We start from the raw sequence: 13,347 nt of genomic DNA, 5'->3' as shown, positions 1-13,347 counted from the left end.
AGGCCCCAGGGAAAGAGGTGGGAAGAAGAAAAGCAAGATGGATGTTCAGCTTTCCAGCCCAGCTCACGGAGCTTTATTCAGAACAGAGTCACAAGATCCTGCTTGGCTCTTGCTGCACTTGAAGGGCCATATTCCCTAAGAATCCAGTGCAGAAGGGCTGTGTTGCCCTCCCACTTCCTTCAAAACTCTTAGGACCAGAACTGGGGCCTACCTAGAACCCCTTTCCAGAACCCATACTCACCTGGGCCTGACCCTCTTCCTGCTGCCCCCTGACTCGTGTTGCCAGGCCCGGGCAGGACCCATGGGTGACAAGGCTAACATGGGGATAGCTATTCCTTGGGCTGGGAATCCCCTGCCAGCTTTAAGGGAACACTGTGACCACAGGAAGAAGTCTCACATTTGTCATAGTCCCTCTGCCATGCATACACACACACACACACACGCGCACACCGCTCCCTCGGGCATTCAGGGAAGGAAGTGACATGGCAGTGGCCTTTGGCACGTGTCACCACTTGTGGGCAGAGGGTCAGCTTGCATAAGCAGCCCTCAATCACTGCTGCTGACAGCAGCTCCCTGGGCTCAGTTGTGTATGGATGGTCTTTCTTCTTGGCTGAGTACAGCCCTGCTCAGGCAGATTCCCCAAGCTGCTGCTGCTGCTGCTGCTGCTGGTCACTCCCAAACAAATCCTCAGTGAGTTCTGAGGTCCCAGGGCTTCCCTTGTTAGAAAAAGTCACAAGGGTCCACTTGCCTCAACCAGCCTATGGCCCCTGCACAGGGGAAGATGGAGTCAGACAGTGCCTGCCCGGGGCCCCCAGCCAGGTGAGCAGGGAGGAAGTCTCACCCCTCAGTGCTCATCGGTGCACCACCCAGGGCTCTCTGGCTCCTCCACACTGACTGCACCAGGCTGGCGCCCCACACTCGGAAGGGAGGGGAGGGGTTGGGGCTCTCAGCCAGAGGTGAGAAGGCTCCTTTACACCAAAAATGTTGTAGCTCGTTCCCACCCTGCTCAGGTAGAGAGGTGGAGGCCTGGAGGAGTTAGGGCAATTCCTATGCTCCACAATAAAAAAAGGTTTTTAAATATATTCATCAAAATAGTTTTCTTTTAAAAAGCCCCCACTGCTGACAGCCCCACCAGCTGGCTCTCCCTCATACCCCTCCCCAGCCTGGACACAGCCAGGGGGGTCCTGAGTGGCCCGAGTGCCCCTTTGAGTCTTTCCCACCCAGGAGGTCTTGGAGGGCAGGGAGGAGAGAGCCCTGAGGTCCATGGTGGGTGGATGCTCTTCTTCCTGACTATTCCAGGCCCAGAATGTAGTTGATGCCTTGCACCAGGCCAATGATGACAGGCTGCCAGGCTACCAAGTAGCGAAGCCAGTCCAACAGTTGCCCGTACATGACGTGTGGCCTCTCCCAGCTGTCAGTATGTTAAAGAAAAGAGACTACGTGTTCCAGTAGCAAATCCGGTCTAAGGGATGGGTGAGAGGGTCTGCCTACACTTTTCAGATGCTCCACAGAAATCAGCCTACAAGGAAAGGAAATAGCTCTTTCTAGAAAACCCCACCCAGCCTCTCCAAGTTAGGATGGAGGGCCAAACCCAGAGAATGGGGGAGGAGGGCCGAGGGGACCAGTGGAGAAAATCGGACAGACCTGGGAGATGGTGGAGGGATGAGACTAAGCTCTCTACACCCAACATGCAGAGGGGGCCTCCGTGTAACCCCTGCGCTAAGGGGGGACCAGCAGTAAGTGGGAACTCAGCTCGAGGCTGCTGTAGGTTATCGGTGACAATGGCTGCAGGGAGGCTGGGAGGGGGATAACCCTGAGGGCTCCCGTAATAAACAAAACGGAAAGTTTTCTACATCAAGGAAGGGGTTGAGTCTAGGGACAGGCATGAGGGTGCAGAGCGAGAGGCTGGTCACGGGCTATAACCCCTGGCAGAGGCTTTAAGGAATCCCCACCCAAGGGCACCAACCACCAGGCCTTACGGAGGCCAAGTAGCCCCGGAAATGAGTCCCTTCCTTTCGCTTTATAACTAAACGCCAGGCAAGACATCTGGAGAGAGCGCCTGGGAATCCAGCCCTGGGGAAAGCACAGGCTGAACCTCATGAGACTGTGGGGAATCCCTCCGAAGGCATTGGAAAGAGCAGCCTGGCCCCGTCTGGAAAACTAAGGGAAGCCCCAACCCTCAGCTTGACCATGGACTTTCTTAACTGTCTGGGAACTAGACCCTGAAAGAACCAAGCAAAGAACTTTAAAGAGAGAACACAGTGGCCCCGCATGGCCAGCTGGTGTCTAGAGACAAGGAACCCTGGCGCAGAGAGAAAGGGCAGCTGGGAGAGGTCCCCGGATGGCAGGGGGAAGTGAGGAGGGGCCAGAGAAGTGGCTGGGCACTTTCTGACAGACAGGTTTGTAGGGAGGAAGAGGAGGCTGAGGGCACAGTGGGGAGGGCTGGCCAGGTAGGGAGTGGCAGCTCAGAGGAGCAGGGGTCCTGTGTTCTAAGTGGATGGGTACAGGGGGCCCCTAGCCAACCCTGTACTGGCACAGAGCTGGTCCCAGCACTGCCTGTCTTGGTAAGACACTGTCCTTTAGTTATGCCACCTTGAACAAGTTATTCAACCTCTAAAGTGTTTCACTGGTAAAATGAGACTATTACTACCCAGGTCACTAAGCTGCTGGAGAATCGAGTGATAATACTGGTAAAGCACTTAGCACAGGGCCAGGCATAGTAAGCAAGCAGTAACTGGAGCTGTCATCACTCTGTTTACCCTTGAGGGATTCAGAACTATGAGGAGAAGCTGAGCTGCTGGTCCTAGCCCACATCCCACCCCAACGTCCCCCGACCACAAGCCAAACAGACAGGTGGACGGGTACCAGGTTGGGGGCAGGAGGGAGGGCCCCAGGAGGACCCGAATGCTGAGTGGGTCACACTGGCCAGTATCTTCTTCCACTGCCCACTCCCAACAAGAACCCAAACAAAGGATACGGGTTGCTGAACATCCTCTTGAGGTCTACCTTCTCTTTGCAGTAGGGACACGTCTGCTTCTTTCCCACAATGCACCAGCCGCGGATGCAGAACTCGTGGAATCTGAGCAGCACTGGTCAAGGGAAATGGGTGGCCAAGGTGGCACTCGGCCTCACGCCAGTCTTCAAGATGCCCAGGCACTAGCTCTGGAGGGAGGTTAAATCCTGGCTCCACCTGTATAATCGTGGGCAGATCCCTTCTCTCTGACCCTGCTTCCTCATATATCAGGTGAGGATAACAATCTCTGTCTTATAGGGCTGTTATGGGGCAAAATGGAGATAATACACAGCACAGAATGGGAGCCGGGTAAGAACGTGATAAATATTAGAAGTGTCACTCGGAGGGATTTGATTCTGAAACTGAGGGAGCCAGTTAGAGGATGTTCCTCCCTGTGATTGACTCAATCTTGGGGCAGCTGTGCAGCTTTGGGCTCCCTTCTGATCCAGTCAGGCTATGAACACTGTTTACGTAAGAGTGGCTCCCATCTATGACAAAGAGTGAAGAAGGCTGCCGTTTCCACTCCTGGGGGTTGGCTTCCTTAGCACAGAATATCTCCCAAATGTCTGCCTCTTGTCTTACGCCTCCCCAACCATCAAAGGTCTGGCCAGCACGCCCAGGGTAATGTCCCCTGCCTTCCCTCCACGACTGGAGTATGCAAGTGGCAGGAAAGACGTGGCCCAGGAGCTCCAGGCAGGATACACGTGGTTGCAAGACAGCCTATACGTGTTCTCTATAATGCCCTCTTCACTGACATCCACAAAGATCTGCTGCCCACACACGGCACACACACTGTCCGAGAGGTGTTTGGTAGGCATGCCCGACTCGCTGTAGAACTGGGAGAGAAGAACAGGAGACAGGAAAGACGTGAGAATCCATCAAAGCGGGAAAGTACGCAGAGGCCTCAGGTCTTTGCTGGGCAGATGGAGTGAAAGGAATAGACCAGAGATGGGCTGGGAAGCCAAGTCTAATAGGACCTAAAGACTGGGCTGGGTCAGCATCAGGGACAAGGGAGGGAGAAGGGCTCAGGGCTGGTGATCGGGGGCTACATCAGCAAAGCCAGTCTGCGGCCAGACTCTGGTTCCATGAGAGATGGACAACAGCTCTTCTTCAAGATTTGAAATGGTGAAGCACCCGGTGCAATGCGGGTTGGGTGACAAGGGCATTCTCAAGACACTTGTGGCAGCAGCAAAAGAGGTTCAATCCTTTTCGATAGGATTTGGCAAACTGTCACACCATTTAACCCATTAGTTTCTCCTAAAGGAATTTAAAGAAATAGTAGAAATCTAAAAAAAGCTTCATGCATACAGATACTCATTTAAGTGTTATTTATAATTAAAGAAGCAAAGAGTCTCTGGCAAGCGCTCAAAAAGTTAAATGCAGAGTTACCACACAACACAGCAATTCCATTCTCAGGTACATACCCCTAAAGAATGAAAACAGAAGCTGACCACACACTTGTACACCAATGCTCACAGCAGCAGCAATCACAAATGGCCAGAAGATGAAAACAACCCAAGTGACCCTCAGCAGAAGAATGGAGAAACACAACGTGGTATATCCCTACAGTGGGATGTCATTCAGTCATAAAAGTAATGAAGTCCTGATACATGCTACGACATGCCTGCACCTTGAAAATATTACACTAAGACACAAAAGGACAAATGTATGACTCCATTTAGATAAAACATCCAGAATAGGCAAATTCACAGAATAGGGCTGGGGGAGGAAATAGCGAGTTATTGCTTAAAGGGTATAGTTTCAGTTTGGAGTGATGAAAAATTTTGGAAACAGTAGTGACAATTGCACAATACTGTAAATATAATTAATGCACTGAGCTGTACACTTAAAAATGGCTAAAATGGTGAATTTTATGTTACATATATTTTACAATAAAAACAGTTAACAAAAAGAACAAAAGCAAACAAACAAAAGCAAGCAGAGAAATGGAAACAACCATAAATGACCAATACCAGGAAAATGCCTAAATAAATCATGGTTCGCACTCAAGGGACTAGACAGTGAGTCAATTGAAGCTTGAGATGTAACATTAGGTGTCTGAAGCAGGGTACCAAATCGGAGGCACTGTATTATCAGCACATGTGAAGACAAGCCCAAATCTATCAAAAGATCATGAGGAAATGTATGAGAATGTTCACATGAGAGAGAGTTTGGTAGCAGGATTAGCTGCCTACTTCTCTGCACTCATATTTTCCTTAATGAATATATATTATAGGCCAACCTCAGAGGTATTGCAGGTTTGGTTCCAGAAGACTGCAATAAAACGAGTCACAGGGATTTTTCAGTTTCCTGGTGCATATAATGAATATAAAATTAATGAAAAAGTTCGAGATAGTGTAAGAAATACCAAAATGCGACACAGACACAAAGTGAGCAAGTGCTCTTAGAAAATGGTGCTGACAGACTTGCTGACACAGGGCTGTCACAAGCCTTCCATTTGTAAAAAAAAACCCTGAATTATCTGCAAAGTGCAATAAAGCAAAGTGCAAGACAACGAGACACACCCAACTTTAAAAGACCATTCACCATCACACTCAATCACAATGGATAACCAATTCTACGTTCCAAAACGGAATCCCAAATTCTGTAGTTTCCTTGTGGTTTATTGTTAAATAGCTATACAGCATTTCCCTCTGCCCCAAGGAGAAAAAAGTTGAAATTTAACCTATTGTTTCTTTCTTTCTTGTCATTGTTGTAAAAACTATGGTAAAACACACAGAATACAGAATTTACCATCTTAACTACTTTAAAATATACAGTCTGGTAGTGTTAATAAGTATATTCACATTGTTGTGCAACTAATTTGTCAGGATTAGACAGACTGCATTTCCATCCTCTGTCACTTACTATCTTGATGACCTTGAGCAAGCCACTTAAATTCTTCCTCCCTCCTTCTGTCAAAATATATTGGTAACTACTATACATAAAATAGATAAACAGCAAGTTTATACTGTACAGCAGAGGGGACCATATTCAATATCTTGTAGTAACTTATGGTGAAAAAGAATATAAAAACGAACATATGTATGTTCCTATGACTGAAGTATTGTGCTGTACACCAGAAATTGACACAGCATTGCAAACTGACTATACTTCAATAAAAATATATTAAAAAATAAAATAAAATAAAAAATAAAATACATTGGGCACCTACTAAGTATCAGTCACTGGTGTTAAGACCTTGGGACAGAATGCCGGAAAAACACATAGCTGGCCTCTGTCCTCATGGAATCTACAGCTAGGGGAGATTGACATTAAAAAAATATTTACATAAGATGAGAACTAATTATTAAAAAGTCTAAAATGATAATTACTTACTTAAAAGGCATTAAAAAGGCTACCAAAGAACACAGCAGTGAAAGGGGTTCCTAACCAAGCCTTGGTCACCTGAGGTGGCTTCCTGGTGGGAGCGGCATTTGAGGCTGAGGTAAAGGATGGGTGGGCGTTAGTGAGGGGAAGAAAGGCAGAAGTGCAAAGAGGCCCTGGGGGCAGGAAGGACTCGGTGTATTTGAGAAACTGAAAGGAACCTACAGAAAGAGGAAAGCAGTAAGACCTTACTGGCCACATGAAAGATCTTGGGCTTAAAATGGGAAGTTGTCTAGAGGCTTTATTTAAGTAAGGAGGAACACGATCAGATTCATATTTTTAAAAGATCACTCTGTCTTCTGTATAAAAAGTGGACTGGAGATGAGGCCAACATGGATTCAGAGAGACCAGCTAAGAGACAGTTACCGCTCTTTAAAAGCAACAGATGATGTGGGCCTGTGCAAAGGTAATGGCCTGGGCTAACCTGATGGTAGTAAAAACTGAAAGAAGTGGACAGACTGGTGACGCCAAAGAGACAGCTGAAGAGAAAAGGTCTGGAGCTCAGAAGAGAGTTTTGGATGAGAGATCTGGAAGCCAGGGGAAAAGAAAAGGGAAATACCTTTTCTGTGAAGAACAAAGAGGATAGTTTAGGCTTGAGCTCAGAGGAAGAATAACATGTAAGGGGAGGGAAAGTTAGCAGAGGAGACAGAAAATAGCAGAGAGACAGAAGGAAAACCAGGACAGAGTAAAGTCACAAAAGCTGAGGGGGAAAAACCCTTTTAAGAAGGTAGGAATGGTTGAGTCAACCGTGCTGGTAGCTGCTGAGACCAGTCAGTTCACCAGAATGGGTGACACGGAGTCATGGATGATTTGAGTAAGAGTTACTTTAGAAGAAGAGTATGAGTCGAACCAGATTAGAATGGGCCAAAAAGTAAGTAAAAGTTGATCAAAAGGAAACAGGAACTTCATAAGGTCAGCTGTGAATGTCAGGAAATGGCTCAGTAGATAGAGGAGAAGGTGGGCCAAAGAAAGGGTATTTTTTGAAACAGAATGCTGAAAAGGTTAATGGAAGAGCCCATTAGAGGGAGAAGTTGAAGTCATGGGTGAGAACAGAAGTTGACAGATTACAGGGTCCCTGAGCAGGCAGGAGGTGTGGAACCCAGAGCACAGGTAGGGCTGGCCCCTGATGCAAGAAAGGCCACTTATTCCACTGTAACTGAGGGAAGCAGGAGACAGGCGCAAACAGGAGTAGATATGTAAATATGATGTCAGGAATTGTGGGGATTCCTGTTTGGGTTCTAGTTTCTCAGGCAAAAAGAGGCAGGGTCATCTGCTCAGAATGAAGGGGACAGAGGGAAGGAATGTGAGAGGTCTGAGAGTGGAGAAGATTTGAAACAGAGGTTACTCAAAATGGGAGGGTAAACTCTCCAGATAGAGTCAGATTTCTCTTTTGCAGGATAGAAACACTACTCCCAGCCTCACAATATTGGGAAGATGCACTGAGAAAACATGCAAAAATCCCAGGAGCTCGCACAAAGTAGGTGCTCAGGAAATACGAGTTCTAACCTACAGCCACTGACCGTCACAGGAAATGTGGGCCATGAAAGCCCTGCGAGCTCTTCTGGTCCAGCACCTTGACCAGTGAGGAGACTGATGCCCAAGGAGGAGAGCCCTGCCTGAGGCCAGGGAGAGCAGCCAGTGCCCATCAGTTCAAGTAGCTGGCTCCAGAAATACTTGCTGAAAACCTGAATAAAATACCCATTTCTCAGGATTCGAGTAGTGAAGGTTCCATGCCACCGACTGGTCTGAGATGACTTCAGACAATAGATAGCATCAGAGAGAACTGGCAATTACTTGTGACGATGATTTGTCTGTTCTGTGTCTTGCTCTGTGTGTCAGGTGTGATGAAGATACAAAGACAAATCCTATAGGGCCTCTGTGCTCCAGGTAAGCACAGGTATATAGTACAGCAGGTATATAGCACAGCACAGCAGGACGGTACAGTCAGTACGTGATAAAATGGTAGCGATCACCATCCATCATCATCATCATCATCTACTGAGTATTTGCCACAAGCCAGGCTACTCTGACTCTGCAAAGTGCTGGGCATTAACCCATTTGTTCCTTATCACAATTCTGTAGGTCTGGTAATATTACTACAGCTAAGAAAACAAGACCAGAGAGGTCAAGCAACTTGCTCAAGAGTACACAGCCAATTAAAAGTGGATGAGATTTTGAAACTAGGTCTGTCTGACTCTAACCTCTTAGCTCTTTCCACTACTTCAAGTCAGATGAATGGGCAGCTAGTCCTGTCCTCATATTATCTGGGGCTGCTGAGAATCCATGAAATAGTAAATCTGGGGCACAGAAACTTGCCCGGAAGATAGAAAATGTGAGGTAGGACACATGGTCCAAAGCAGCACAAACAAGTATGTTACTACCCTGCCTGCCCAATCTCTCTGGTAGAGGAGAAAGCCCCAGAAATAAGCTTATTTCACAATCCTCCACGACCCTACCCCCACCCCAACATGACTTTCGGGTGTGAATGGAAACTATACTGACTGGCTGTCACAAGCTTATGACCTCACAGTAACCAGCTAGAAAAAACAGACACCATCCAAGATTCCCTTGAGTCAACCTGACTCAACGAGAGTCACAAATTTCTCCATGTGAGGCAAAACAAAGAGCTATTCTACACTAAACAGAGTAGTGTAGAACAGGGTAAAAGGAACTGAGACTACTTATTAATAGAATTACAAAACCTCATGGTTTTATTTCTAGGAATTGTGAAAGTAATTAATTACAGATCTTTTTAGGTCAAACCACTCCCAGAGGGGGACCAAGAGAAGAATTAGACTAGTTCCTGATCTGGTACCTCTCCAAAATCAACTATGACTCTCTGATATAAGGGCTGTGATCACAGAATGTACAAAAGACTAAGAAAAATTACTAGGGCTGAAAGAGTGGTATATATACACAATAGAATATCATTCAGCCTTAAAAAGGAAAGAAATTCTAACACATTATATAACATGGGTGAACCCTGTGGACATTATGCTTAGTGAAATAAGCCAGTCACAAAAGACAAATATTGTATGAGTCCACTTACATGAGGTATCTAGAGTAGTCAAATTCGTAAGAGACAGAAAACAGAATGATTGTTGCCAGGGGCTCGGGGGAGCAGGGAACGGGGAGTTATTGTTTAACGGGTATAGAGTTTCAGTTTTGCAAAATGAAGAGTTCTATGGATGGATGGTGGTGACAGTTGCAGAACCATGTAAATGTATTAATGCCACTGAACTGTACACTTAAAAGTGGTTAAGATGGTATGCTTGTGTATTTTATCACAATTTAGAAAAAACAACTAGTGCTATATATGGGAGTGGGTGGTGGTGCTAGCAAAGGTTGCACTTGGTGGTCATACTTTGTACACTGTAGATGGGTGATAAATAACCGATGCTTGAATAAACGAATGAATGAGTTGGCCAATGAATGCCAACTCATGGTAACTCAATGTAGAAAGCTAGTCTCCTGGCTTCCTCACATTGCCCTCCCCAAAGCATTGATCAGATCCTGGCTTCAAGGCCAGGGATATTCTTAAAATTGAGGTTGTTGTGGCTTAGGGGCCCAGGAGTTCCTGAGCATACCAAGGCCCACTTGACCAAAGACTTGGGCAGAAATAAGAGAGCCCTAGAATTCTCAGGGTTGGAAAGAACTGTGAAGTTATTGCAATCTATTCCTTTATCCCATGTTGGAGTCTTTCTTCCCATTTCCCTGCCTGGTCTAATCTGTTGTCATCCTGAGCCCTAGCAGAAGGCCTGTCACTAAGTCTCAGAAATATTTGCTAGGACTATTAGAAAACAACCAATGAATTAACTCCTGGTGACTCACCCAGTACTATCACAAGCCATCGAATCTTCCTATGACCCACTTCCTGCCCCCAGGATGGGAGCCTGGGAAAGCAGCAAACTGCCTGTCTATAGTTAGGGTCAGCAAGATCACCTTTTTTGGAAAGGAGTTAGCATGCCTCCTCTGAAAGAGACAGCTGGTTACAGTGGTTCTTCTGAAAAGGAAAGCCTTTCTCAATGTCAGTTACCTAGGGAAGAGTAGGTCCTCACAGGAGATACCAGGATTCAGAAGGCTGGCCTGTGGCATAGGGGAGGGGTGGCATTACTTTGTCAGGAACACAGGCTGTAAGTCTAGACATCTGGAGGATGTTGTTGTCTAGATGTGGATTCGAGGTGGTGGGTGCTAAGAGGTAGGCTAGAGTTAAATGAGGCAGTATCTGAAAGCCCTGGAAAGGAGGCAGCCTGGTAAGTCAGATTAACCTCATTCAGATCCTCATGGTTTATTTTCCTGCTATCATCCTTAACCCTTTAATAAAGTCCAGTGTGATTGTTTGAGCTTTATGTTCTTGTGCTAAGAGTAAGTACAAGGAGGTACATGGGTTTATCCTTGGGCCACACTGTTAGGGAGTAGTGGTGGTAACAAGCGAGATCCCACAAAAGGAAGAATATGAGAGGTCAAGAGCTGGTGGTTGAGGCACACTCCACCCTAACGAGAAATTATCCCACCAGGTCTCTTGGTGAAGCTGGAATGATCATTATTAGGCAATTATGTTACTAGGGATTATCATTTATAATCACTGGAGTACCCAATAATTCTTCCCGAGAGCATGGAAAGAGGCCCAGCTCAAATCCCATTTTGGGAGGCCAATGTAACAGCTCCATCTCCCAGAGGAGAAGCTAACTTATGGATCAATTCTGAGCTCAGTTCCATTTGGACATAAGAGGGATTCTGTAGGCTGGTTATTAGGGACCCATCTGAGGGAATTAAGGCTATGCTTAAATTGACAGCTAATAATAATCTTGAGATAAAGTTGGCAACAACCTGGAAAAAGCAGAGAATTGGTCCTATAAAAACAGAACGAGAAGAAAAAGAAATCACTAGAGGGTAAAGGACAGGATTCTGGCGAGAGTGACTTTGAAAAGCTGGCTGTGCCATAAAGCAGGCTTAGTAAACAGCTGCAGTTGAAAGTGAAGTTAGTAATGAGACAATCCAGGGCCTGGAAATCTCTTTTGGGAGTGAACTGATTAAAGGAATTGCTGAAATCTACACAAATAGATAAAAGACGTGAAATGCAGCTAAAACATAAGACAGCTGTTCAGAAAAGAATCTAATAGGCTGTCTATAAAGTGACCCAATATGCTTTGTTTTCAATTTGATTCATTACAGGAAAAATAAACAGTCCCATGACACTGAGGAACAAAGTCCTAGATCTAAAACTGTACCTGATTAAAGCTACTGGAGGTGACAGCTGAGTATTCTATTTAACGTGAACTGGCCTGAGACTACCAGCTCATGGCACAAATGAGGTCGCAGCAGCAGTGACATGCAAATTTGCACAGCCAATAGGCTCCTACCTTCAAAACTGCCTCAAACTCACCAAGAGCTGCTGAGGTGCCTCACGTGAAGTCACAGCCAAGCCTTTCTTGTTCTCAATTGGTCTCCACTGATATCTGCTGCCTAAACACTAGGACTGTTAGCCGGGCGTTCCAAGAGTACCTGCTTCCCAGATATCCTCCTAACCTGCCAAACCTCGATGTAGCAACTTCTGAATGTCCTTCAGTCCTCACTCACCAGACAGAGTCACACGTATTTCAGCATAGAATTGGACATATGTCTATTAAACTCGGAAATATTCCTCCTTGGGGTGAGGCCTAACAGGATGATATTGAGATGGGGAGCAAGTCTGTGTTGTTTATACAATTACCAAATGGATGTATTACTGTTATCAACAGCAAAGCAAAGACATATTTACATTTTGAAAAAAAGAAACAGGGATACTGACTTGGGTTTCTTAGATTGGCTGTGATTTTACCCGTATTCTAAGCTTGAAGAGTCTCCCCACGGTCTCCACCTGGTCCTCTTGCAGCATTTCCTATCTCAGTGAAGAGTATCCCATCCAAGGAGTTGCTTGAGTTAGAAATGTCAGCCTTGACACCTCCCTTTCTTTCCCTCATATTGTTTCCTTCAGTCTCCAGAACGAATCTATATCCAAGTCCTGTCAAACTTACCTCTAAAATACTTCTCAAATAGTCCACTTCTCCCCACTTCTCACCATTTCTGCCCTAATCCAAGCTACCTTCACCTTGCCCAGATTACTGCAACTGTCTCTTAAACAGTCTTAAGCAGGTCACTCCAATCTATGTGCTTTGATCTATTCTCTACCCAAGCAGCCAGAATGATCATTTCAAAGTGCAGATCTGATGGTGTCATTTTCTATCTTAGCCTCCTGGTATTTTTAGTATAAAAATGACAATCTTTCATTTGGCCAAAAGGCTTTCTCTAGTCTAGCCTCTGACTATCCCGCCAGATACTTCCACTATAATTCAGCCCAGCAGCCACATGAGCCTTAGTTCCTCAAAGTGCTCACCCTCTCTCCCACTGCAGGACTCTCACACATGCTATTTCCTCTCCTCGGTACACACTTCACTTTTCACTTCATCTAGTTAACCCCTACTCATTGTTCAGGTCAGTTCAATAGTCACATCTTCAGGAAAGCTACCTTTGAGCCCCAAGACTAGGACTATATTTGTTCATAGTATCATGACCCTTCCCTTCATAACATTTATTAAAGTTATAATTTTAGTAATATAATTCATAATATAATAATATATTATATATCACATATAATTTATTTATGTTCTCATTACTTTAATATTCATCTCTGTCACTGGAGAGTAAACTCCATCTGGGCAAGAACCATGTTTATTTTTGTATACCTTTGTCATTTCAGCACATACACAGTGCCCAGACACACAGGAGGCATTAAATAAATATTTGTTGAGGGACAATCTCCTGCAGGGTAAAGTGATTCTTATAATGGCTTAGAGTTAAAAATTCCATCTGAGATCTGACTTTCCAATTTTTAAGGAAGGAATCTCCATACATACCACTCACATCTTGAAGGATTTTGTACGGCTTATCTCTTCCACCAAACAAGT

The 13,347-nt window shown here is 45.6% G+C and overlaps 1 protein-coding gene across 2 annotated transcripts in view; it reads right to left on the bottom strand.

The window, feature by feature from the left end:
• Window positions 1-44: 44 nt before the first annotated feature.
• Window positions 45-13,347, bottom strand: part of RNF121 (ring finger protein 121) — a 65,309-nt gene continuing 52,006 nt past the window's right edge. Inside the window, exons 8-10 of one of the 2 annotated variants that reach the window (XM_032489256.1) lie at window positions 3,716-3,849; window positions 2,978-3,079; window positions 45-1,411 (exon numbers count right to left, since the gene is read on the bottom strand). In XM_032489256.1, coding sequence (XP_032345147.1) covers window positions 1,291-1,411; window positions 2,978-3,079; window positions 3,716-3,849 — 357 coding nt within the window. In that variant the 3' untranslated portion in view covers window positions 45-1,290. The remainder of the gene's footprint in view (window positions 1,412-2,977; window positions 3,080-3,715; window positions 3,850-13,347) is intronic. The other variant, XM_006181636.3, reaches the window with a different exon arrangement.

This window comes from Camelus ferus, chromosome 10, assembly GCF_009834535.1.
Source record: "Camelus ferus isolate YT-003-E chromosome 10, BCGSAC_Cfer_1.0, whole genome shotgun sequence".
Taxonomy (NCBI): Eukaryota; Metazoa; Chordata; class Mammalia; order Artiodactyla; family Camelidae; genus Camelus; species Camelus ferus.
Note: the sequence above shows the minus strand (reverse complement) of the source record. Positions and strands in the feature narration are given on the sequence as shown.